This window comes from Xenopus tropicalis, chromosome 1 (assembly GCF_000004195.4).
Source record: "Xenopus tropicalis strain Nigerian chromosome 1, UCB_Xtro_10.0, whole genome shotgun sequence".
Classification (NCBI taxonomy): Eukaryota; Metazoa; Chordata; class Amphibia; order Anura; family Pipidae; genus Xenopus; species Xenopus tropicalis.
Window position 1 is genome coordinate 54,711,305 of NC_030677.2, and position 25,336 is coordinate 54,736,640.

The 25,336-nt window shown below is 37.2% G+C and overlaps 1 protein-coding gene across 1 annotated transcript in view; it reads left to right on the plus strand.

Annotated features, from left to right (window-relative positions):
• dchs2 (dachsous cadherin-related 2) overlaps positions 1-25,336 on the plus strand; it is a 172,217-nt gene that overhangs the window by 99,235 nt on the left and 47,646 nt on the right. The window contains exons 4-5 of the mRNA XM_012955977.3: positions 17,230-17,466; positions 21,759-22,769. Coding sequence (XP_012811431.2) covers positions 17,230-17,466; positions 21,759-22,769 — 1,248 coding nt within the window. The remainder of the gene's footprint in view (positions 1-17,229; positions 17,467-21,758; positions 22,770-25,336) is intronic.

Sequence of the window (25,336 nt, forward strand, 5' to 3'; positions counted from 1 at the left end):
CCAAACTCCCATAAATAATAGAAACAAATAATGGAACAGCACCTAATACTATTCATCATGACTTCTCTTTCCTTGATCCCTGTGCAGTTGCCCTCTATCCAAGGAAGCCTAGGGGTCCCAGTATCCTTAGTATAATTATTACAAGGCCTGGTAACACTTTTGATTTGTTTAGGTACTTAAGAAGCTAGAGGGCAAATATGAACTCCCTCTGTTTAAATATTCCAGTGAAATGCAGCAAAATTCTGCAACAGGATAAATCAAAGTCTGTGTGTTAGAAAGGATTACAAGAAAATATGTTGCAGACTTTCTTAGTAGCAAAAGGTTTAAGTTCCCATGCATTGTTCACACGAGATTCCCCATCTGGAGTTGTCAAGCCAGCATACTAAAAATAGTTTATTTTAGCGTTAGACTCACAAAACACTATTGTTTATTGTCTATTGTCTACACTATTGTTCTTAATAAAATGCAGCCATTTGGGCCTTTAAGGTTCAATGCATAAAAAGAGAGCAGGTCCCTTTATGAACACCCAACAAATCTTTTAATACTTCCAGGAGTGGATGGATGGAGGCAGACCCCTTAACAAATCTCGGACATGCTGTATAAAGTACTGATATCATAACTATGACAGTATCAATTTGACTTGGCTAAGTTGATCTAGCTGCTTTAGACGTGTACTTTATACTCTATATACTCTATATCATGACCTGCATGGCTAATATGTGATATGACTTTATATTTTAAAATATCTTGTCCTCGCCAAATCCTGTGACAAATAGGCAGAACAGATTTTATATGAGAAAGCCATGTGTAAAAAGATAAGTCCACCTTACAATTCAGCAACTTGTAGAATCTGTTTAGCAGCAATGAATTCAAATAATTGGTTTCTGCATTACTAATACAATCTCTGCTGGTATGCTTGAGATCATTGTCCTGTCCAATTTCAGCCAAGATTTAATATCAGTTGCATGGCCTTACATTTCCCTCTGCAATGCTCTGATGTACATGATTAGTTTAGGGTAAGCTTATGACTGGGAGGGGTCAATGTTTTGAACTGCAATCATCCTAAATCGTCACCCCTCCACCAAATTGCTTACGCATTGGAGTCATTATTAATCAGTTCTAATACAAAAAGCATTTTGCGTGTTACACCAAAGGATTTGGCATCTTGTTAGTGCATATTTATGTGCATGTACAGTACAGGTTATAAAATGAATGAGTTTCTAGGGTGCTAAATGACAACCATATGCCAATGCATTGGTAAAAAGACTTATAATGAAACCTAAACAAGTTGTTTAATTAAACAGCCAAGCATTTTGCATTTTTGCCTCTTCAACAACCATAATTTTGCTGAATGTCCTTCTTATATATATAGCAAAATAAATAAAACATCAATTGTAAAAAAAATCCACAACTTAGTTTTTCTTTCCATAATGGACTTAGAAGAACATATAATGTTATACATATCTATATACCACATACGCACAATAATAATGGTTAATATCCCTGTAACTATTTAAAGGACAAGGAAAGCCTTTATTAATGGTTTTGCCCATTAGATACAGACCCCTTTGATGCACATAATCGCAAAGTTTATATTTCTGAAAAGTGCCTTCTTCACACACACCGTGCTGGTTTGCAAGTCTCCTCCAGTCCTTTCCACACTGCCATGATTTATGCAATAATGTAGTTATTTCTACTCTGCCACTCAATCAATTCTGCTTCCCTGGGAGACACTACTGCACAGAATCATTGGTCTTGGTCTTGTCTGAAATAGCAGCTTCATGGGAGATTCAGAATAGACTCAGATAGAGATTCTCTGCATGACAGTGCTGCTTGTAAATGACTGCTGTTGGAGGGGATTACAGATCACTGCTGAAAGACAGAAGATGTATCTTTTACTTTGGCGTGTGGCAACTGTAGCTGCAATGTGTATTGTGTTTTAATCATGGATTCTTTGTCTGTTTGGGGTGGGTCTCCATTTCTTTTCCCCCACATTGAGGAAAATGCTATTTTTTCCGTATAATGTTAAAGTTGCAAAAATAAAGTTCTAGTTTCTTCTTAATATAGATACTATACAGGATACAGATATATAGTAGCTAAATGGAAAATATTTTTCCTGTGAATAGAGATCACCTTAAGAATTTGAACACATTTTAAATAAAGCAAACTTTAAAAAGGAGCCTTTTAACAACCAGAATGCAGGGATTCATTGTCTGAGGCTGCAGTATATACTAATGTACTTCCACCCTACTCTGATGGGTTATCTTTTTAATTTTGAGGATTCTTTTTAATTGCAATATATATTTAGTCTATTAATCTATCCCTTAGATTGTAAGCTCTATGGGGCAGGGACCTCCTTCCTACTGTGTCTCATACCACATGGCACTTATTCCCTGTGCATTTATTTATATTTATTGTATTTATTTATTATATCACTTGTCCTCCCTGTGTGTAATTTTGTATTTTGTAAGATTGTACAGCGCTGCATACCCTTGTGGCGCTTTATAAATAAAGTTATACATACATACATACATATTAAGAATATGAAAGGACTGTCTCTAAATCACATTTCAAAGGTTTTACCTGTGAAAAGGTATTGCATAGAAATTTTAGTACAACTATTTTATGACTCAAATAAATGCTTTGTACAAGCATTTCTACTGGGGGCAAAGTTGTGAGTAGTGTATATTCATTAGAATGTTTACAGGCATTAATGGATTCATTAAGTTGCAGAAGAACGTTACCTTTGTGGCTTTACTTTTACTTCAGGGACAAAGTAGAACACAGTAATTGAATAAGTATCTATTCCCAAATCAACATTAACAGATTAAAAGAAAGTACCTACAATTACCATGTCTGTGAAGCATCAAATGATTACACAGAAATCTTTAAATACAAAGGTGAAACAAAGTTTTTTAGCCCAAGGGATGGCTGAGTGCTCGGTCATTTTATATACTTTCATACAGGGCAGTAATCAGCATGGAAGACATAGAAATTATGTGCAGCTTGCAAAACAGGTTACACTCATTCTTGGCTGATTCTTATATCAATTAACAATGTTTAATAAAAGCAAATTTAATTTAGAATTGTACAACATAAGAACATGAAATTGTTTTCTAAAAAATATCTGCTTTAAATTTGGTGCTAACAACAGCGGCAACAAAAGACTGGAAACGTTGTGTAATTGTGTAAAAATAGTGGATCCCAGAGAGGCTGGGTCTCTCAGTAGTAAAGAGCTGAAGGTGTACACAACTCTTAATGGGAGCAAATATTGTGACAGTTTAAAAATAATGTTCCTTGATGTAAAAATGTAAAGAATTTAGGGATTTCATCATCTGTAGTAAATAATATCATTAAAGGATTCAGAGAATCCAGAGAAACCTCGGTACGCAAGGCACAAGACCAAAAGCCAATATTGGATGACAGTGATCTTCAGGTCTTTAGGTGGCACTGCATTAAAAATACACTCAATTCTAAAGTGGAAATCACTGCAGGGGCTCAGGAATACTTCTGAAAACTGTTGTCTGTGAACACAGTTCATTGGAGCAATTATAAATGCAAGTTAAAACTCTACCATGTAAAGAAGAAGCCATATATAAACATGATCTACAAATCATGGACTTGAAGGAGAAGGAAAGGTAAAAATCACTGGGGGTGCCAAATGTTAGGCACCCACATGACTTTAATTACTTACCTTTTACCCTGGGCTGGAACTCCTGTTAGGAGAAAACCACACCAGCCCAGGGTAGCTGCGAGAGAGTGTCTCTTCTTCCTTCTTTCTTATGAATCCTGGGGCCGGCGCATGCGCAGTAGAGTAAAAAAGGGGACTTTTTTGTTAAAGTTCAGTATTTCACTCTACTGCGCATGCAAAAGCGCTCAGACATACTGTAGAATAAGGAAGAGGAAACGCTCACTCGCAGGTACCCCGGGGCGGTGCTGTTTTCTTCTCACAGGAGCACTAGCCTGGAGCAAAAGGTAAGCGATTAAAGTCACTGGGGGGTGTCTATCATTTTGGCACCTCCCAGTGACGTAGTCTTTCCTTCTCCTTTAAGCTCATTTAACATAGACTGAGGTGAAGTGTCTTCTGTTCTGACAAATCTAAAATTTTGGAAATCATAGACACTGCATTCTCAAGGCTATGGTATGGGGGTACATTAGCGCACATGGCACTACTTGCACATCAGGGAAGGCACCATTACATCATGAATGATATATACAGGTTTTGGAGCAAAATATGCTTCCATCCAGACAACATCATTTTCAGAGAAGGCCTTGCTAATTTTAGCAAGAGAAAGCCAAACAGCATTTTTCACGAATTACAACAGCATGGCTCTGTATTAACAGTCTGAGCCCTAAAACGTCCTGTCTGCGGCGCAAACTTGTCACCCATTAAAAACATTTGGTGCATTATGAAATGACAAACATGACAAGGAGACCTCAAACTGCTGAGCAATTAAATGTTTACTTCAAAAAGAGAGGCTCTCAACTGAACTACCAACGAGTATCAATAGTTTAAAACAGTAATCTTTGGGAACATAACAAAAAAGTTTTTAAAGTTATGCATTTTTTATTTCAAAACTACGACAACTGGTCTCCTTAGTTCCAAAACGAGTTCCAAACGAGTGTTGCAAAAAGAAGAGGAGATGCAACATGGTGGGAAACATGCCACTTGCCCAACGTTTTTGAAACGTGTTGCTGTTATCAAGTTCAAAACGAGCACAAATTTTTCAGAAAACAAAAAATATCTCAATTTCAGCATCTGATATGTTGTCTTTACTATTTGCAATTAAATATAGGGTTTCAAATAAAGATTTACAAATCATCCCATTCTCTCATTTTTTGTATTGTATCATGCCCCAACTTTTTTGAAAACCAGGTTGTAAATAAAGCTTACTGGACAGAATAATGTATAGTTTATAAATATTTTCTGGAAACTTTTACCTTGAAACTGATTTGTACATAGAACTGAATGTAGAACAGTTTCTTGGAAATACTACTGCTTTTCTCTGTTTACTCCCCAATACTGTCATCGTGGGCTTGTGATTATTAAAATCCCTTTATACTGTCATAAGTCATCCTCGGCACAGCTAAGAATAGCTCACACTAATTATTTTCAACATTTTAGTACTTCACTGTTAGAATTGTTGTAAAACAGATGTGCCACATGCAGACTTTGTGAATTGTGCCACATTCCTTACTTATTGTGCCTCTTTGCAAAACATTTAGCTTTTCAGTCACGCATTCATTTTAAAGGTGAGCATCAGTGTTTGGAGACCTCAAGAGAAGTGGTTTGTAGGACACAAAGGGGTTGGCTTACTAACCAAGGGCAAGTCATTAATTAGGTACAGAAAAGTATTCATAGTTGTGAATTTTTACCCATAATGGTAGTGATTGCATGTTGATAGCAAGAATGAATGAAGTTTAAGTAGTCTTACAAGGGCACCATTATCAAAGAGCAGGCAGGAAGTATAGGGCTCCTTTGCAGCATGCCAGTGTTATCAAAGGGACCAAGCACCAAAATGGAGCGTACACTTTAACCCTTACCGTCCCATCCCATCCCCTGTCCGCCCACTGGCTCACATCCCCAGCTTCCCACTGCTTACAGTGCGGCAGGAGTGGGGGGTTTCTTTAAAGCTATAGCGGTAGCACATGCCCCATGCGACGGTAGGGTCTGTTTTCTCTATACTTATGCCACTGGGTGTTACTTTACGTTAATTAAGAATTCTTTCATGTTAAATTAGGAGAATGTAATATTTTAAAGATCTTGAATAGAAATGGGAATTGTGGTTTGTTTGGGACATAATGGGTTCACACCTTGCAGTTTCTTGAGTTAAGAATGCAAATGTTTTCTTGGTCAGTTGCTTCAAAATGTCCAATTGCCCAGGCACAGGCACTGGTGGAAGTGCCACTAAGAAACCAGGGGAACTAAAGCCCTGTCACCTTGTATGTTTAGTTGGTGCTAAAATTAGAAGTGAGGAAAAACCTTGTAGTAAAGTAGTAAAGATTCATTTAGTTCAGTCTGTTTTTATCTGTTTATTTATTTGTCTTCCCATTATCCCTTTTTGTTCCAAGATAATAATAAATACAATAAATTTATTTTCCAAACTCAGTGACTACTGAGCTTTTTTTAGGAGGAACAAACACAGAATTTGCCAGTTGGGTTATGAGGTTTAATATAATATTTACAATTATATTTGTAATTGAAGTCTGCATTGTGCAGCAGAACTTTAGAAATATATTCCGGGGAAGGTGTATGGGATTCTTGGGTAAATAAGTAACATATTGACATAAAGAGAATGGAACATCATTAACATTTTTCAAGTGTGCCCAACAGTCTCCTTCCAAAGCTATTTTGACTCAAACACACAAGTGTTTATATATAACATGCTACAGATTGCGTAATACTTTTGTGTAGTGACTTGTTAGGAAATTGTGAACTGTTTATTGCAAATCTAATGAATTGGAAAAACATTGCTTTTTTTGTATTTAATTGATATCAAATGTGTTTTAACTGTAAAAAAAAGGAAAAATGAAAATATTCTGTTATTTTCTATGAGCTGTAGTAGAAGTAAGCATATTTAAAAATTAAGTTGCAAAAAGAAAAAAGCCACACAAAAGGCTGAATCACACACATATATAGTACACACATCATTTACAAACCACAGGGCATGGTGAGAACTGCAAAAATAGGCAAAAACCACAACCCCTGCCCTGCACATAGTGCTCATTCTATATGTACTGGTCTCTGCAGTCCAGAATGGTGCACAAAGACCTTCATTCCTGCAATGAAGACAGCATTGCAGGCACTCAAAAGCACTGTATGCATGTGGGGCAAATGCTAGTGAGGGTAATAGGTGTCATTCAGATGTGTAAGCTAGGGAGCACCAGTAGGCTCAAATTATTTTGCATCCCTGTACTTTCAGCCTGCCTATGGCAGGTATTATGCTCTGGGTTGCCTTGTGCCCATTTATTCTGCGATCTAGAGTGTAGACTGCAAACGCCAGGTGTTAGAGGCAAGTGAATGGGCCCAAAGGGTTTGCATTTTTGCTTTAGTTAGTTACATAGTTAAGTTGGATTAAAAAAAGACCAAAGTCCATTAAGATCAACCCTTTCAAGCAAACGCCAGCACACACACATAGACCAACCTATCTATACACTCACATACATAAACTATATATAGTAACATCAATGCTAATTGTAGATTTTATTATCACAATACTATGCTTGTTCAAGAAATCATTCAAGCCCCTCTTATAGGCATTAACAGAATCTGCCATCACAACATAACTAGGAAGCACATTCCCCAACCTCCCCTACATCCCCCATCTGTCTATAATCCCCTCTAATGTACTTGTACAGAGTAATTACAGTATTTCCGCTCACAAGATCCATTTTTCCAATGAAAACAAACCCAAGCGGCCAAGGGGCACATTGTATCATGGACAAAAAGACATGGTGACTTGTGCATGTTTGTTGCTCTCTGCACTTTCCCTCCATTGACAAATGAGCCCTATTGGTTTTCTTTTCAGATAAATTAGAGATATTTATAAGCTCCATGGTGCTGGGATATAGATTCTTCATTCACTGGTTTCCTTATGTTCTGTTAAATAGTTAGATAGAGTTAAAAAAACCATCAAGTCCAACCCTTCAAAGTAAACCCAGCACACATAAACCTATACTGACCTATCTATACCCTCACATACATAAACCATATATACCAACATCAATACTAACTGTAGATATTGGTCTCTCCAGCTTATTAATATCCTTAAAGACTGGAGCCCAAAACTGCACTGCATACTCAAGGTGAGGCCTTACCAGGGACCTATAAAGGGGCAAAATTATCCCTTGAGTCAATGCCCTTTTTATACAAGACAACTAGTTATCTACAAAAATCCCCAGATCCTTCTCAATTAAGGATCCCCCCAACACACTACCATTTAGTAGATAAATCGCTTATATATTCTTTCTACCAAAGTGCATAACGTTGCACATGTCCATATTGAACCTCATTTTGCTGCCCAGTTTTTCAACTTTGTCAAATGGTTCTGCAAAGTGGCAGCATCCTGCATGAAACTTATAGTTTTGCACAAATATCATCAGCAAAAATAGAATCAGTACTTTGTATGCCGACCTCCAGGTCAAGGACCAAGGACTGACCCCTGCAGTACTCCACTAACAACACTGGCCCAATTAGAAAATGTTTCATTTACCACCACTCTTTGTACTCTATCCTTCAGCCAGTTTTCTATCCAATTATAAATATTATGTTCTAGGCCAATATTCCTCAATTTTATTATTAATTTTCTGTGAGGTACTGTATCAAACGCTTTAGCAAAGTCTAAGTAGATGACATCCATTGCCATTCCAGCATCGAGGTTCCTACTCACCTCCTCATAAAAAAGCAACTAAAGAAGTCTAGTAAGATCTGTTACTCATAAAACCATGCTGGCATAAACTTATAGTCTTGTGATTTGAGATGTATTCAAGTACCCTATCCCTTATGACCCCCTCCAAAAGCTTTCCAACTTTGGATGTCAGACTAACAGGCCTATAGTTTTCAGGCTGAGAACGGGATCCTTTTTTAAATATCGGCACCACATTAGCAATTCTCCAGTCCCTCTGCACCATGCCAGACCTCAATGAATCCTGAAAAATTAAGTGAAGAGGTTTGGCAATCACAGCGCTCAGCTCATTTAATACCCTGGGATGAATCCCATCCGGCCCTGGACCTTTGTTTACCTTTACATGTTCAAGTCTCTTTTGAATTTCCTCCTGAGTGACACATGTATCAGTAGTTATATTACAAGAATTGGGTCTATTAAAAGGGAAGCCTTCATTAGCTGGCTCCTTAGATGTATAGACAGATGAAAAAAAAATTCTGCTTTTTCCCTGTTCTCGTCAACCAACTTACCCCCCCCGTGATAATAAAGTTCCCACCCCTTCTTGCTTCATTTTTTTACTATTTACATATTTCAAAAATAATTTTGGATCCCTATTACTCCTAGCTGCAATATCCCTTTCCATCTCTATTTTAGCTGCCTGATAGCTTTTTTGCAGGCTTTATTTGCTTTATTGTACCTGATGAAAGTTTCCACTGTCCAAATAACATGAATGTTTTAAAAGCACGTTTTTTCTCACCAACCTTGACATTGTTAGGGGTATATTTATCATGCTGTGTAAAAAGTGGAGTAAAACATTATTATGATGTTGCTCATAGCAGCCAATCAGATGCTTTGCTTTGATTTTCTAACTGTTGAAATCTAATTGATGATTGGTTGCTCTGGGCAACATCACCGGTAATGTTTCACTCCACTTTTTACACAGCATGATAAATATACCACACTTTTATTTAACCATAAAGGTTTTGCTTTTGCAATGCCTACATTCTGTGCCACGCTGAGTGTTTGAAGGCAACAGGTGTGTGGCACATATAAAAGAGCCTGCTAATTAACAGACTATATATTTGAACTTCAATCATTTTGCTAGGTCAGTTAAATTAATATATTGATAGAAGAATAGGGAATCTGTTAAAGGTCTATACAGTTCTTTTGTGATATAGGTAGCATTACATATAAAAGCTTTGGTTAAAGGCTTTCATTTTCTTTTTAAACTTTTGAAGAATAAAAATCCATGAAACCTATTATTTTGCCTGCATTGTAATAGCCACTATTGTTACATTGTAAAACTCTTTTGGCTAAAATTATTTTGTTTTGTAAAAATACTATAATCATTGTGGGAAATAGACAGCAGTAAAAAAAAGCATCCATATAAAATGTTGGAGAGTAGAGATACGCTTTTCTTTTTATATTTGGGCATAATTAGAAGAGAACGCTTGGGGGCCAGTACTTTTAGGCTACTGAAGCTTAAGAATTTTGCTAAAGCAGACAGTTTTTGCCTGCAGCGCACAGTTGTTGGATGATATAAATAACTTGTGCTCGTGATGCCAGAGCAGCAACTTTTATAGATCTATTTGCCCATATCTGAAAAACTTTTTTCTAATGTATGTGGTTATTTTTAGCAAAGCCACATTAGTGAATAAATTGGTATATTTATAGTGAATAGAATATATTACTGTTGTTTAAGTTGAGTTTATCAGTTTTTAAAATGATTGAAAAGGACTGGGGCTACTGATTTTTTTGTGCAAAGACTGTATTGGTTGCTATTGGCAACATCACCGGTGATGTTTTTCTCCAGTGTTAATAAATACACTCCTTTGTGTTTCTGGTATGAAGGACAAATAGTTGGGCCCTTCTACAAATATGTTACCAGAGGTAGACAGTTGTGTCTGCCATGAAAGTATCTACATTTGAACAACGCTCAAGAATCCCCTTGACTGCCCTTACATGCAACAGGAATGTCTGTGAACCTAGCCTTTGGGAGATGTTAAATACAGGGTCCTCTTATTCCCAGACATCAAATACAGGGTCCTCTTGCTAAATTCTTTCATGCTATCTTTAATGTTGCTTTAGTAAAATATATGACACTGCCTAAAGTGCCTTGGTCTGGTATGCTACTACTGCATTGTATCTTTGTGAGATGGTCCATGACTTCCATTTGTAACAAGATGTATTGTTAAGTGTCCCCCTCCCCTCTGCAGTACAGGGGCAAAGCTGGTCACAATGCACTCAGCTGCACGCAGCAGAGAAAAATAACATAGGGCACTGTAAGGTTATCCGCCCTCTTTGCAATGGAACATTAGAACAGTAGCAGGTCACTGAGGTTTATTAAAGCTCTTCAGTTTATGCTGCTTATCTAAGTATGTGACCATGACCAGGTTCTTTTACAAGAACAAAATATATTTGTTCCATACCTTACTTGTACTGTGTTAGGGAGAAAAAGACATCTGAATTGCTAAAACTGCTTTATTGGCATAATATATTACATATCGTGTGGCAGAGCCCTAATGTATGTAAATAACATTTGCAGTTGATATGTTTTTAAGTTTAACTGAACTTCAGCATGCTAGCCCCAGATCCTACTTGTTTTTCCATTAATCAACACTATGATATATTTAACTGGAACCAAATGACGACATTAGAAGATAGTAACACTGGCTTTATTCGTTGCAACCCACTGTGCCAAAACACATGCTGTCTTTCATTAATTCATCAAAGTTACAAATAAGCCTCTAGACTTGGGCCAGTTATTTGCTTGAATCTTATTTTCCAACCATTCTCAGCTGAGTGCCGGTCACCTTGTCATGCCATGTTTTTTCATACAACACACAGTGCAATGTAGATCAAAGAGTAACCTGAAACGTAAAATCTACGATGCTGGCAATTAGGTACTTAACAGCCAGCCCACTGATTCTATTATCTGTGGCGGGTAAGTAGTTAAAGAGCATATATGGAACTTATAAAAGATGTTGAAATTAACTTTATCACACAATAAATTTGTTAGAGGCTTTTATAGCACATTAAGCAAGCAGCGCTGAGTGGTTACATGCATCAAAACATCCTTTTCTGTTTCGTCACTTAACATAATTTATGGTAGAATACTGATTGTTGAATTAGCAGCAACATTTTGCTTCCATGTTTATGTCTGATTGAAAAACCATAAGAAGTAAACACCTTAATTAACATGGATGAAGAAACGCTGCAAAGGTACTTATATGCTGCTGGCAATTTAGCAAAAAAAAGTTAATTAAAGCCTTAGGGTATTTTGTTTAATTTAATTTTATCCAGATTATCTATTTCAAGCAAATCATTTATGGTGGTAGAAAGAACCTTACAAACACAAAAATGTATTTCTGTAAGCAAGAAAACAGATGTTTCCGAAACTAAACATTGATTTATTTATATTTGTTATTTTAAAAATGTTTGTCAAGGGTCATCTGAGGAGACCTAATTCACAGAATTCATTTAAAAAAATCTGTAGTGAAGCACTGAATATAGTAGTATTGGTATTATGCCTGTGCTTAGCTTTTTAACCTTTCCTGTCCTGCCTGCCCCAATGCTTGTCTTGGCCCACCCTGCCTGCTTTCCTGTGCTGACTTCCTACTCCTACAACCTAATCCAGAAACAAATGGCCCTGGCAAAAGCTGGGCAATAGTCAGGTTGCTCCAAGTGCAAGAGAGGTAAGCCTGGAGGGGTGAAGTGGGACAGCCTTAGTGCTGATTCTTCAGGAAGGAGCAACCCTGGAAACTCCCCTGCTGTTAGTTGGGGGTGCCAAAATGTTAGGCACCCCCAAGTGACTTAAATCTCTTACCTTGTACCCCGGGCTGGTGCCCCTGTTAGGAGAAAACAGAACCAGCAGTTCGGCTTTTCACTCTACTGTACATGCGCGCGCGATCGATCAGGAAGAAGGAAGCGCTGCAGCTACCCTGGGCTGGAGCTGTTCTCTCTGTACAGGGGCACCAGCCTGGGGTAGAAGGTAAGCGATTAAAGTCACTTGGGGGTGCCTAACATTTTGGCACCCCCAAGTGACTTTGCCTTTCCTTCTACTTTACAGGAGAATGGAACCCTTTTTATTAAGTTGGACCCCCCAGAAATCCTTCCTACTTTCTTCAAAATGGTACTACTATGGTACTTTGTGATCTTCCAACAGGAGCACTGAAGGTTGAAGCCGATTTGGACATGGCTCCAAATGCTTGTGCTTGGTGTTGACAATCTTAAAGAAGAGAACCTAAAGTAGAGCTAGATGGCACTGGCCTGCTGTGTCTCTCTGCTTTATAGAGCCAGGTGCAGCAGACAGGGAATATTAGGGGGCCACAGTATTTATGTTTCAGGAGGAGACCAAACTATTAGGTGTCAGTTTTCCCGAGAGACATAGTCAATTACTACATTTAGTATGATAAGTGAATTTTTTCGTCAGGCATGGATTCGCAGCAAATTTCTGCATTTTGCCATTGGCAAATTGTTTTGCGAAACTTCCGTGAAAATTCGCCGTGCGTAAAAATTTTTTTGTTGCACATCAAATTGGGCGCAGTTGCATCAAATCGGGCATGGACGCTTCAAAAAGACACTGGCAACAAAAAAAAATTATTTATTTTATGACAAAGCGAAACGTGACAGATTCGCTCATCACTAGTTTTAAGTATTTAAGCTATTAGATGTTTCATTAGAGCATAAACAGTATTGCTCCATATCATATTTACTATTATATTGATGTGAGTGTGACAATATAGAAATACTTCGATGTTTGATGTACAAAGTTACTTAACTAAATTATTATCAGAGGGTTCAAAGCTAACATGCAAAAAGCTGATTTTATGTCTCCATTCATGGAAAGATATAAGTAAACAATGGCATCTGCGTCTCTGTTTCATTGCTTTTGAGGATACAGCAAGAACTATTTGTATTGGATCAAAGTTTTTTTTAAATTGACAGGAAATCAATATATATTGGATTTTTAGTTAGTACTTGTGACTCAAATGTATTCTGCCATGGGTTTGCATGTTATTGCTTATGACTAAAAAGCAAATCTGTTAGTATCTACTGGGCAGAAAATGAATATTAAGAATTTTAAGTACTGTCAGTTATGGTTGGAGCCTTAGGGCTTGTTTACAGTTACCAGATGCTAAAATGAATCGAGAATTAAAATGACATACAGACGTTCACTTGTCACCTATACTGGGCCCATGTGAACTTACTTTGTTGCAGAAGGTGCAATGACAGAATGTTCTGGCTCAAGGGAGCCTTTTGCATAACACCGTTTTTAACCAGAACATGGCTTCTCTGTGTGTGCCCACTTTTGTTTCACTATTTGGATTCAAGCAAATAAGTGTATGCCCATGTCATGGTATAATAGCATTTTCATGCTTTAAACAGTCTTAGGGAACTATAAAATTTAACATTAGAAATGCTAACTTTAATGAACTCAGAAGCACTTCAAGAAGAATCAGTTGGCCCAGAAGTCAAGTATCAAAGTAATATTAGTTCTCTTCATAAACTTCATATGTAAAACACTCATTGAGCACCTTCTCATTGTCTATCAAATATTCTTGCATAACTGATGATAGATAATAAGACATAAGATGAGAGGTGCCTTAAAAATAGATATGACTGAGCAAATAGTACAGATTAAGCATAAATCATAGCAATTCAGGGGTCATGAAAACCCTTGCAAATATTTTTACATGAGGCACTGCCACAACTTGTTAAAAAACACCAAAATGTAATTATTAGTTTTATTCATTGATGCATAAAGCTGTTTGCAATACAGGTATGGGAGCTCTTAATTAGAAACCCATTATCTAGAAAGCTCCAAATTACAGGGGGGCCATCTCTCATAGACCCCATTTTAATGAAATAATTTAAATTTTGAAAAATGATTTCTATTTTCTTTGTAACGATAACGCAATACCTTGGGTTTAACCTTTCCTAACTAAGATACAGTTAATCCCTATTGGAGGCAAAACAATCCTATTGGGTTTATATCATGTTTAAATCATTTTTTAGTAGAATTAAGGTATGGAGATCCAAAATCCAGAAAGGTCCCATGTCCTGGAACCCTTAGGTTCTGAGCATTCTGGATAACAGGTCCCATACCTGTATGATGACAGTTGGGTATACTTATTTTGCAGCAGCTGCCACCTTACTTTTATTTCTTTTACTGTCACTAGAGATACTTTTGTAGGCAAGCAAAAGTAAGTGTAGAGAAGGGATTCTGGGTCACGGGGGGACAGAAGGATACACTACAAAGTAATGGAATGTTTCCTTCATTACTACTTTACATAACAATTACTTTTCCATATGGAAATCATAAAACCTTTTTTTATGTTTATGTTGAATGTAGTGCTGTATATCCCCCTAGATTTCTTCCATTTTAGTATTGTATAACGTGTTCATTTGTTTTGGTCTATGCCACTTTAAAAATGTTCTGAAGGACATTCATATGAAATCCTTTAATCCTGAGCAGTTCTTTCAATTATTTTTCAATAAGATTTTAAGGTTAGTTTGGGTAATGTTGTCCATCTGCCTCATGTCTTGCTGAAATCTTGTTAACTAATTGGCGTGACACAGGGACTATGCTTACCTATTTGCTTACAGCATTTATTATAATCTGTACATTTTCCTTCATTTTATCAGTCAAAACAAATTACTAAATACACTTATTTGAGACATTGTAGGAATTAATTTAAACTATTATGGGTCTATTAATCAAGTGTCTTTTCCCACTGTGTAACCACTGATTAAGCTACACCCAGCATGCTGTATGTATAGGAGGTGCTGTGCTTGATTGGATACAGCAAACTTAATAGATCTTGGCTCACCACCAATCCATTCTAGCAAAGTATAAACCAATACACCACTTTTATCAGTGATACCTTCATTTTCTTTTATCCCCTTGCATATGCCTGATGGAGCAGTTAAGAGGTGAATATTAATTAGTTTGCTTACAAAAATCTAGGTAATTTTTGCTTAACGTTTTAGGGCAATATTTAAAAAGCTTTGTAAAATATTTACAAGAACGGTGTATCAAGGGGAATAGAATAAATATCATAATCATAAAGCTGTGTTGGGTTATGCTTGAATTAACACCATGCATGTAGTAGTCATCTATTACAAAGAGTGAATTTCAGTTTATTTATATAAGTCTTTGTTTTCTTATTTAGTTATACACACAAATATACATACACACACACACATATATATATATACATTTATATACAAGTACATACATATACAAAACTAACTGGAGACTTTGAGATTATTGTAGCTTTCTCTCTCTTTCTCCCTCTCTCTCTCTATATATATTTATATATTGTTCTATCCACTTGTATGTTGCAGTGTCCCCTGTACTGAACATAGTTTATGGGTTTATAATTTACAGGTACTTTTTTCCTTGCATCAATATATGTGTCCTGTCCCAATACAGAACCATTATTTAATCATTTGCATTCTTTAAATAAAATGCCACAGTCTGGGTTTTAAAAAAAATTTATTAGTAGACTATCAAAATATACTCACTGTATATCAATGGTGTGTAATAATAAGATCAACTTTTTATTGGTTATGCTCTCAGTTGCTTTCTTGCCAATATTCTGGTATGAGTACATTTGTAATATGATGTACATTTTACTCAGCAGCTGTAAATTGTATAAGCATATTAGTAGATTCTTTAAATTCCATGGAAATCCTCAGTCATTAGAAATAACTACAGAAGTAGCATTATCCCCAATGTAACCTTTTGTGTTTTGTCAGCATTAATAAGCATTGCACATAATTCTTTGTAAATAAATATATAATTTAAGACAGGTATTGTGCTAGCATGCATTATGTCAGAGAGGCTTAATATCAGGGCTCACAACTGAGTAAGACGCCAGTGATTTATGTTCCTGAAAGAGTGTAGGCCTACTGGCCTTGTAACCTGTACTGTACTATTCTTAATTTAGGATGACACTGAAATTTTAAAATTTGGCTGAGAATGGGAATGTGCTTATGTGCTACAGGGTAAAATAATTGCATATTGTGAGAGTTGTAGATAGTGATGGCAGATTCTAAGTCCTTTAAGAGTGGTTTGGATGTCTCATGGACAAACAGTATCCACAGCTTTTGTGATCTTAAGATCTACAGTTGTTTTAGTTGAGGTATGGGTATATATAGATTATACATGTGACTGTATAGATAGGTCTTTATAAGTATGTGTATAGATGTGCACTGGGGATCATTTGGAGGGGTTGAATTTGAATGTCATTTTTCAACCCAAATCAAGTATGTAATGCTACTTGCTCTTCATTATTAAGAATTTTGCTGTCCATCTATATTTTTCAGTTTCAACAACAGGTATGGAACCCGTTATCCAGAATGCTTGGGAATCTGATCTTTCCATAATTTGGATCTTCATATCTTAAGTCTACTAAAAAAAATCATTGAAACCTTAATTGGACCCAATAGGATTGTTTTGCCTCCACTATAGATTAATTATTTCATAGTTAAGATCAAGTACAAGGTACTGTTTTATTATTACAGAGAAAAAGAAAATCATTTTTAAAAATCTGAATTATTTTCTTGTGGAGTCTATGGGAGATGGCCTTCCTGTTATTCAGAACTTTCTGCATAATGGGTTTCAAGATAACAGATCCCATACCTGTATTATGTTAACATGTTATGTGACCTGCTACATCCTAGCAGTAGTTCCGTAGTTGTATGTGTAGTACATTTTCTGTTAAGATTATTTATTCTACTTTATAAAACAAAGAACTGTATCCTGTTTCACAACCATTTTTTTTCTCACATACAGCCATACAGAGCGTAACAAGCCTTTCTTTTATTTAATGTCTAGGAATTATCTATTTGATCTCTGTGCTTAGTCACTTGGAAGATTCCTGGGTGTCCTTGTCTGTGGCTGCTCGGGACAAGGGTGGTCTTACGTCTGCTGTCAATGCTACTGTCACCATGAACATCCTGAAAACTGCCACAGCTCCTGCAATATTTGAAAAGTCTCGATACACATTTGTGATTGCAGAAGATGTTCCAAAAGGTAGTGCTGTTGGTACAGTCAAAGCTAGAGAACCTTTAAGTAAGTAACACTTAAGCTTCTCTAAATAAACCCTGTTTTATTTTTTAAAAGTACTGTACAAAAGAAAATACAGGGGCCCAGTGCTACCTGGGTTGCACCACTAGTGGCTGACTTGTGCTGCCATCTTTTATACAGCACAGCTAATGTCTTATGTCATCAGGGGTAGAAGACAAGAGAGGGTAAATAAGAGATCACTGCTGCCAGCTTAAGCCCATTTTCTAATTGGACTACCCTCAAGCAATAAGGGGAGAAAACATAGAAATAGCTTGTGCTTACTAAAGCTCACATAAAGTCCAGGCACTCCACACCGCACCAACAGCAATGGGAGCAGATAAACCATAATCCCAAATACCAGCTGTTTATTAAAAACATATCCCCTAGAAACAAAGTTCTAATGGAAATTAAAGTAAATAATAATAATATATGGGTCCAACATGTGGTGCACACTCGAGTTATATAAACTTTGGCACTAGGTGTACAATACTCAAATTACAGAGAGTCAGTCCGTTAATTAATATACCATCTGATCGAGTCACACTCTGTCATATAAAACTTAGCATTTAATAAAGCGTTAAGTTAAAATCCATGTTCACACTTAAACTTTAATGAAATAGAGAGGCATAAAAAGTAATAACTTATCTGTACCGAGTGCCATTTTCCTGTGAGACGTTTTGGGATTATCACACTGCTTTTCTGTATCAGTATCTTGTAGCATCAATCGCCATCAAACTTCTTACATACAAAGAAGGGAGAAGTGGCATGTCCGTTTACAATGGAGACGCAGCGTATTTTTATTAAAAGCTACAATACAACTTTACACAACAACACTGACATCTGCTCTAAAAAATAAATCAAAATCACTTTTTTACCCTTTTGGGGCCAACATTTGACATCTATGTATCCACTGTACTTCAGCTCTCTGAAGTGACTGGATACAATCCCCACCTCTTTTATGAGTGGAACATATTGTATCATCCAAAATTGTAGATCAGCTGATGTATGTCCCATCTCTAAACATGTCTTGACACTGGAAGTGTCCAATTACTAGTTGGTAATAGTCGACTAGTTGTTTGCGTAACGCATTTGTCACGCAATTTTTTTGTGGCCACGTCTTTTTTGTGGCCCACGTCTTTTTTTGTTGCCTGCACAAATTTGCAGCGACCGTGCCCAAATTTTGACGCGACCGCGCCCAATTTGACGCGCAACTAATTTTTCCACAGCGAATTTTTACGGAAGTTTCGCAAAACAATTTGTCAATGGCGAAATGCAGAAATTTGCTGTGAATCCATGCCTGGCGAAAAAATTAGCTCATCACCAATAGGCACACCAGACTGGCAGAATGCCAGAATGGCATAACCCACCTTGGAAAATGTTATCTGTAACTTGCACCCAATCTGCTAAAACATGTATGTGCAATTGTGTTGGATTTGATGCACCAGGCTCAATTGTGGTAGGGGAAAATCAGCAGATGGCTGCAAAAATATTGCAAGCCTGAGAATAAACACTGCATTGTGGGTAATAAAATGGCAGGTTGTATCTGAAAATTGCACTTTGAATTCTCCATCTGGTTTTAGTCTACTGATTTTCTGCCAGAAGACTCATTTAATATTTATAGTCCTGTTATTTAACTTATTTTGAAAATATTTACAGCAAATTATACATTTATTACTAATCATGTAACACCTTATTTATCAATGGAGTTGTTTTTTCTTGAAACTGATAAATGCTGTTGTTTGTTCATTCTTATCAATAGCCACTTCCAAGTGACAGTTTAGAGCAGAGGTATCCTTCTATATGGTTTATACAGTGGCACTCTTCCAATAGTTCTCCATCTGCTGCTAAAGGGTCAATGTAATATAAAATCACACCTGGCACAATTCACAAGTATATATTTAAAATGTATCATACTCTGTCAGAACCCAAGATTTTTCCCACTGCATTCATGCTGTGCTATGTGGCTAAGAATAAACCATTGTTCTTTGTGATCAGACCTGTCTTTGAACTGAGTGGAAACCGGCTGTGTCCTTCAATAGACTTACAGAAAGAAAGTAAACACAATTTCTTCTTGATGTCATAAAGCCTCTACATACCCCCACTGGTAATAAGTAGGGCAGTCCCTAATTTTGGGCCCCACACAGGGCAGGGCTCACCAAAAAGTAGATGATGTTTTAAGAGGATTTGGAACATTTCTTGGTGTGACTGGGCTTGACCAACGTGGATTGTGGCTGCAGGGACATTACAGAAGAAATTATACTGTATAGGCTGTATTTTTAGCTTGACTAACCCTTAATGTAATGGATCAATATTATGAAACTAAGAAGTGTTATTTCTGATAAACTGTATTCACAGTTATGATAAAAAAAAACCTAAATTGACACTATAGCTTTATTTTTGATTCATTATATATTTATCTAAATGAAACATATACAGGTGAAAGTTAATTTCCCATTTACCCTTTAGCCTAACCTTCTAAAACAGTTTTTCCAGTTCAGTTTTCAGTTCCAGTTTTGTCTATTCCTCCAGTACTCTCAGACATAGTTACATAATATAGGGTTGAAAAAAGACCAGAGTCCATCAAGTTCAACTCTTGTTACTCCAAGTAAACCCAGCACCCACAAACCTATACTGACCTATCTATACACTCACATACATAAACTATATATACCAACATCGATACTAACTGTAGATATTAGTATCACAATAGCTTTGGATATTATGCTTGTTCAAGAACTCATCCAGGCCCCTCTTATAGGCATTAACAGAATCTGCCATTACAACATCACTAGGAAGGGCATTCCCCAACCTCACTGCCCTCACTGTGAAAAACCACTTACTCTGCTTCAAATTAAATTTCTGTTCCTCTAATCTAAAGGGGAGGCCTCTGGTGCGCTGATCATTTTTATGGGAAAAATGAACATCCCCCAACTGCCTATAATCCCCTCTAATGTACTTGTACAGAGTAATCATGTCTTCTCGCAAGCACCTTTTATTCCATAGTTTAAATCTTCCATCTCCTTTACCAGTTTAGTGGCAAGTGCTCTCTCCAGCTCATTAAATCCTTCTTAAGGACTGGAGCCCAAAACTGCACTGCATACTCAAGGTGAGGCCTTACCAGGGACCTATAGAGAGGCAAAATTATGTTTTCATCCCTTGAGTCAATGCCCTTTTTTATACAAGACAGCACATTATTTGCTTTAGTAGCCACAGAATGACACTGCCTGGAATTAGACAACTTGTTATCTACAAAAACCCCCAGATCCTTCACAATTAAGGATACCCCCAACACACTACCATTCAGTAGATAGCTTGCATTTACATTATTTCTACCAAAGTGCATAACTTTGCACTTGTCCACATTGAATCTCGTTTTCCACTTTGCTGCCCAGTTTTCCAGTGTGGTCAAATCACTCTGCAAAGTGGCAGCATCCTCCATGGAACTTGGAAACCATAAAAGTTTTTCTTTGCAATGCCTTTCCATGCATGCAAGGGGAATATACTGATCTGTATACTTGCTAAGCAATGTTTTAAAGATATTCCATTTTCCTTCTGTGTCTAACCCTATGAAAAGCCTTTCCCAGTTGACACATTGCAGAGATGCCCTTATACTGGCAAAGTCTGAATGTCTAAAATTGAGTGTTTTAGTTACTCCCTTATAGAGCTGTCTTTGCAGTATTATCCAAAAGGAAACCATGTTGTGATCACTGTTCCCCAAATGCTCACCCACACAAAGGTTAGAGATGAGTTCAGTATTATTAGAAATCACCAGGTCCAAAACAGAATCATTCCTATTAGGTTTTTGAACTGCCTAAAAAGAAAAAGTTGTCATTTAGCATATTTACAAACCTACTAGCTTTTTCTGACTTAGCCACCCCATTACTCCAGTCAATGTCCGGATAATTAAAGTCCCCCATAATAATAACTTGACCTAGTTGTGAAACCTCCTCCATTTGCAGTACTAGCTGGACCTTTCTGTTCTTTTATTATTTGCATACAATCGTCTCTCTAGGGCTATGGCTTAGCAACCTAGGAAGCATGGTCTGCTGTTATTGTAGGTGTGAACATTTAAATTAGGCCGTTAGTAAAATACTCTGGCAGGGCCCTTTTACTAACTCTTTTTAGGCTTCCTATCCCTAGTATTAAAACTGCAGCATCAGTCAGGCCCCACCCAGTCCAGTCTGGCAAAGTCCATTCACAGATTCTACAGATTTAAGAGATGATTATATCAAATGCTTAAATGATGGTTGAATTCCTTGATTGTATTCACTTTACCTGTACAATTTTATACTTAACAGATTCATTGGAGCCAGTTTCATACAGAATTATATCTGGGAATGTCCATCAGATGTTTACTATCCACACTCAGTTTGGTATCATCAGAACACAAAAGGAGCTGGATTTTGAGTCTCTGCCTCTGGTGGTGCTCACCGTTCAGTCACAATTGGGCAGCTCTTCTGTGTTCAGCAGTACTCAAGTCAATGTTACCATAACAGATGCTAACGACAACCCACCAGTATTTTCCTCTGAGAATGAAAGGATAAGCGTACACCAAAATACCTCACCTGGAACTGCTATATACATTGCTCAGGCAACAGACCTCGATAGTGGATTCAATGGTCAGATCTCATACAGTATTGCAAGTGAAAACCAAGACCTGTTTATTATTGACTCTACCTTTGGTGTTTTGTACCTGAATGCTACATTATCATCTGTCAGAGAACATGTTCTTCTTGTATTAGCTGAGGATTATGGTCACCCTGTCCTCAGTTCTCTTCTTACACTGACCATTATTGTAGAGCAAAACAAACAATCAAATACTTTGTCCTTTTTTAACCTGGTGCATCGGACAGAAATAAGTGAAACCCTTCCGATTAATTCCCATATCTTGCAAGTGAAAGCCTATACTCGTAACACACAAAGTACATCATCTGAAATAATGTATTCTTTAAGCCCAACTATTGATTCAGCTCCATTTAGGATCCACCAGAGCACCGGATGGATCTTTTTGCGCAGGTCTGTCGACTATGAAAAGTCTAAAACCCACAATCTTAAAGTGGTAGCAACAAGTGGTGACCGTGAAGACCAACAAACTGCGACAGCTTCCATCATTGTGAAAATACTTGATGAAAACGATAATTCTCCTTCTTTTGATCATGCAACACATTTTTTCACTGTCAATGAAAGCCCGGTCCCCCATGGTGTGATAGGCTCAATTCAAGCATTTGACAGAGATTCTGGGAATAATGGACAGCTATCATATTTCCTCTTGTCTGAGGGAAACAATTTCCTTATTAGTTCTAAGACAGGTAAATGAAATAATGACTTATTTATATTCTTTTCTCCCTTATTACAGTATTATTAGATTTTATAACTCATTAAGGAGGACATTATTCTAATATCTTGTTATACACCGTAATTGCTTTTATGATTTTTCATATTGAAGTCATTTAGAAATAAGTGACTTTATGATGAGTGCCTGAGTGATTACTGACTAAGGTAATGGCTTGGTGTGCACTTGAAGTCGACAAGTCATTTGTACTACTGTACTTGCTAAAACTTCACCTACTGATAGCAAGAATATTTGCTGAAGACGGAGTTTAGTCATTTTTAATAAAACAGACAAGAAGAAAAGGCATTATTTGATCTTAGTTTCTGTTGCATTCAGCATTTTGTGGCATAAATTGCTTTCTGGAGGCAGCCAATTAGATCTGTAAGGAGTAGCCCAGGACATATACAAAGCAAGCCAAATCCTAAACTGAAGTGAAAGAATACTTGTTTATGGCTCAAATAATTTCCTTATATGTTATTAGCAGTTTGACATGCAGAATATCCCACCTGTATTTATAAAGCTTATAGATGGAATACCTCCTACAAACAAACAGTAAGAACAGGGTGTTGATGAATGTTTGCTGCTGGTATAGTTTGTAGAAAACAAGGATCTGTTGGCATTTTGTGGTCATCTAGATAAAAGTGTGGTAGCTGGGGATTACTAGATCTGAGAAAACTTTGTTCGCTTTATTACATGAACCTTCTGTTTGATGTGGAAGTGATAATGTAAGGCAATTTCCAGCAGTACAGAATACCCAAATTCCCCCCCAAAAATGGCAGTCTCTAAACCACCTTTGCTGCCCTCTTCTATATTCCCTTTATATCAGATTTCTTCATGCACAATAGCATTAAGCCAGTGATTCCCAACCAATGGCTCACAAGCAACATGTTGCTCCCCAGCCCTTTGGATGTTGCTCCCAGTGACCTCAAAGCAGGTGCTTATTTTTGAATGTCTGGTTAGGAGGCAAGTTTTAGTTGCATAAAAACTCAGTGTAATTGCCAAACAGAGCCTCCTTTAGGCTTCCAGTCAACATAGGGACTATCAAATAGCCAATTATAGCTCTCATTGGCACCTCCAGGAACTTTTTTCATGCTTGTGTTGCTCTCCAAAACTTTTTTCATTTAAATGTGGCTCACAGGTATAAAAGGTTGGGGATGCCTGCATTAAGCAATGATTTCCATCAGCCCTAGCTCCCTTCTACTATACTATAAACTACTGTACTCTCAACTAATCCAATCATCTGCAAATTATTTATACCTGTTACTATAGTTTCATTGGTTTCTCCTGCCCCTCTGAATGTGTAATTTCACACACTCTCTGTTCCATTCATAACAGATTGTATTACAATGTCATGGCCTGGATTTGCCCATGATTGTATGGTGCTGGGAACTCTTTTCTGAATAAATGATAATTGCAGTCACAAAGATAATGTATATAACAGTTATTCCCAGAGTCTGAAATTGTTGTAAATGTGTTCCCATGGAATATCTGGCAGTCTATAGTGTAACTAGGTTGTGTTTATGAACCGTAGGATCCCTTTGTTGAGTGCAGTGTTGCATCTCGCTGTTATGTATTCTGAATATGTGTTAACTGCTAACTTAATTCTTATATTGTTGAAGAGGCGATACAGGGCTGATAAACATGACTTCTCTGTGGCCTAATTTTACTAATGACGACTATAAGCTTGGAAATATGAATGGGTTGTGAATACTATTTCTCCCTAATCTTGGACCAAATGCCTTCCACATTAATTCAGTGGGGGAATACAAAATTTTAGAAAAGCCATTCATTATGTTTTGCACTGTTTTTGATACCTTACATAGACCTGTTTATGATCATAGGCAATTTTAGGTTAGGCTTTTTTTTAGAGCCCCTGTTTAAGTCCATTTCTGCTATGAATGCCATTTGTGACCTCCATGTTTACTATCTGCACTCTAACAGACAAAGCTCATTGGCACTAAAGCACATATCCAAGGGCCCAAAAAATGCTGTTGATAAGTCTCAAGGAACTGAATAATCTTCCCACTCATCTGAGCAACTTCTCCAGTGCAAGTGGTAGGGAATTCACCAGCATTTTGAACCAATTAATAAAATATGGTCACTCAAAATCCAATCACAGTGGTTCCATTGTAAGTGCTGATTCTCACTGGGATGTGCAAGGGTGATCTAGTCATAATGGTAACGTGAATCTCTTTGAGACAGGTATTCATGTTCTGAGTTACATGACTAGAAATGTAGATTGTTGTGATCAGGTTAAAGATGTTAACGTGAGAAGCGGTGTCGCAGGCCTTTTCCTCCATGTGTTATTCAGTCCAGAGTCCTGTCCAGATTTCCTAATTTGGGGTGATTTGCCAAAATCCTCTGCGCAGCATGTGCCATCCCACCGGCAACTTACATTTTCGCCGGTGGGATGGTAGTTCGGGGAGATTAGTCGCTCGTGACAAGGGAGATTTGTTGCGGGAGACTAATCTCCCCGTGTGCCAGAGCCCTTAAGCAACTGTACTTTCTTGGAACTATTTCACCACTAATCCAAGCAGCTTCTTT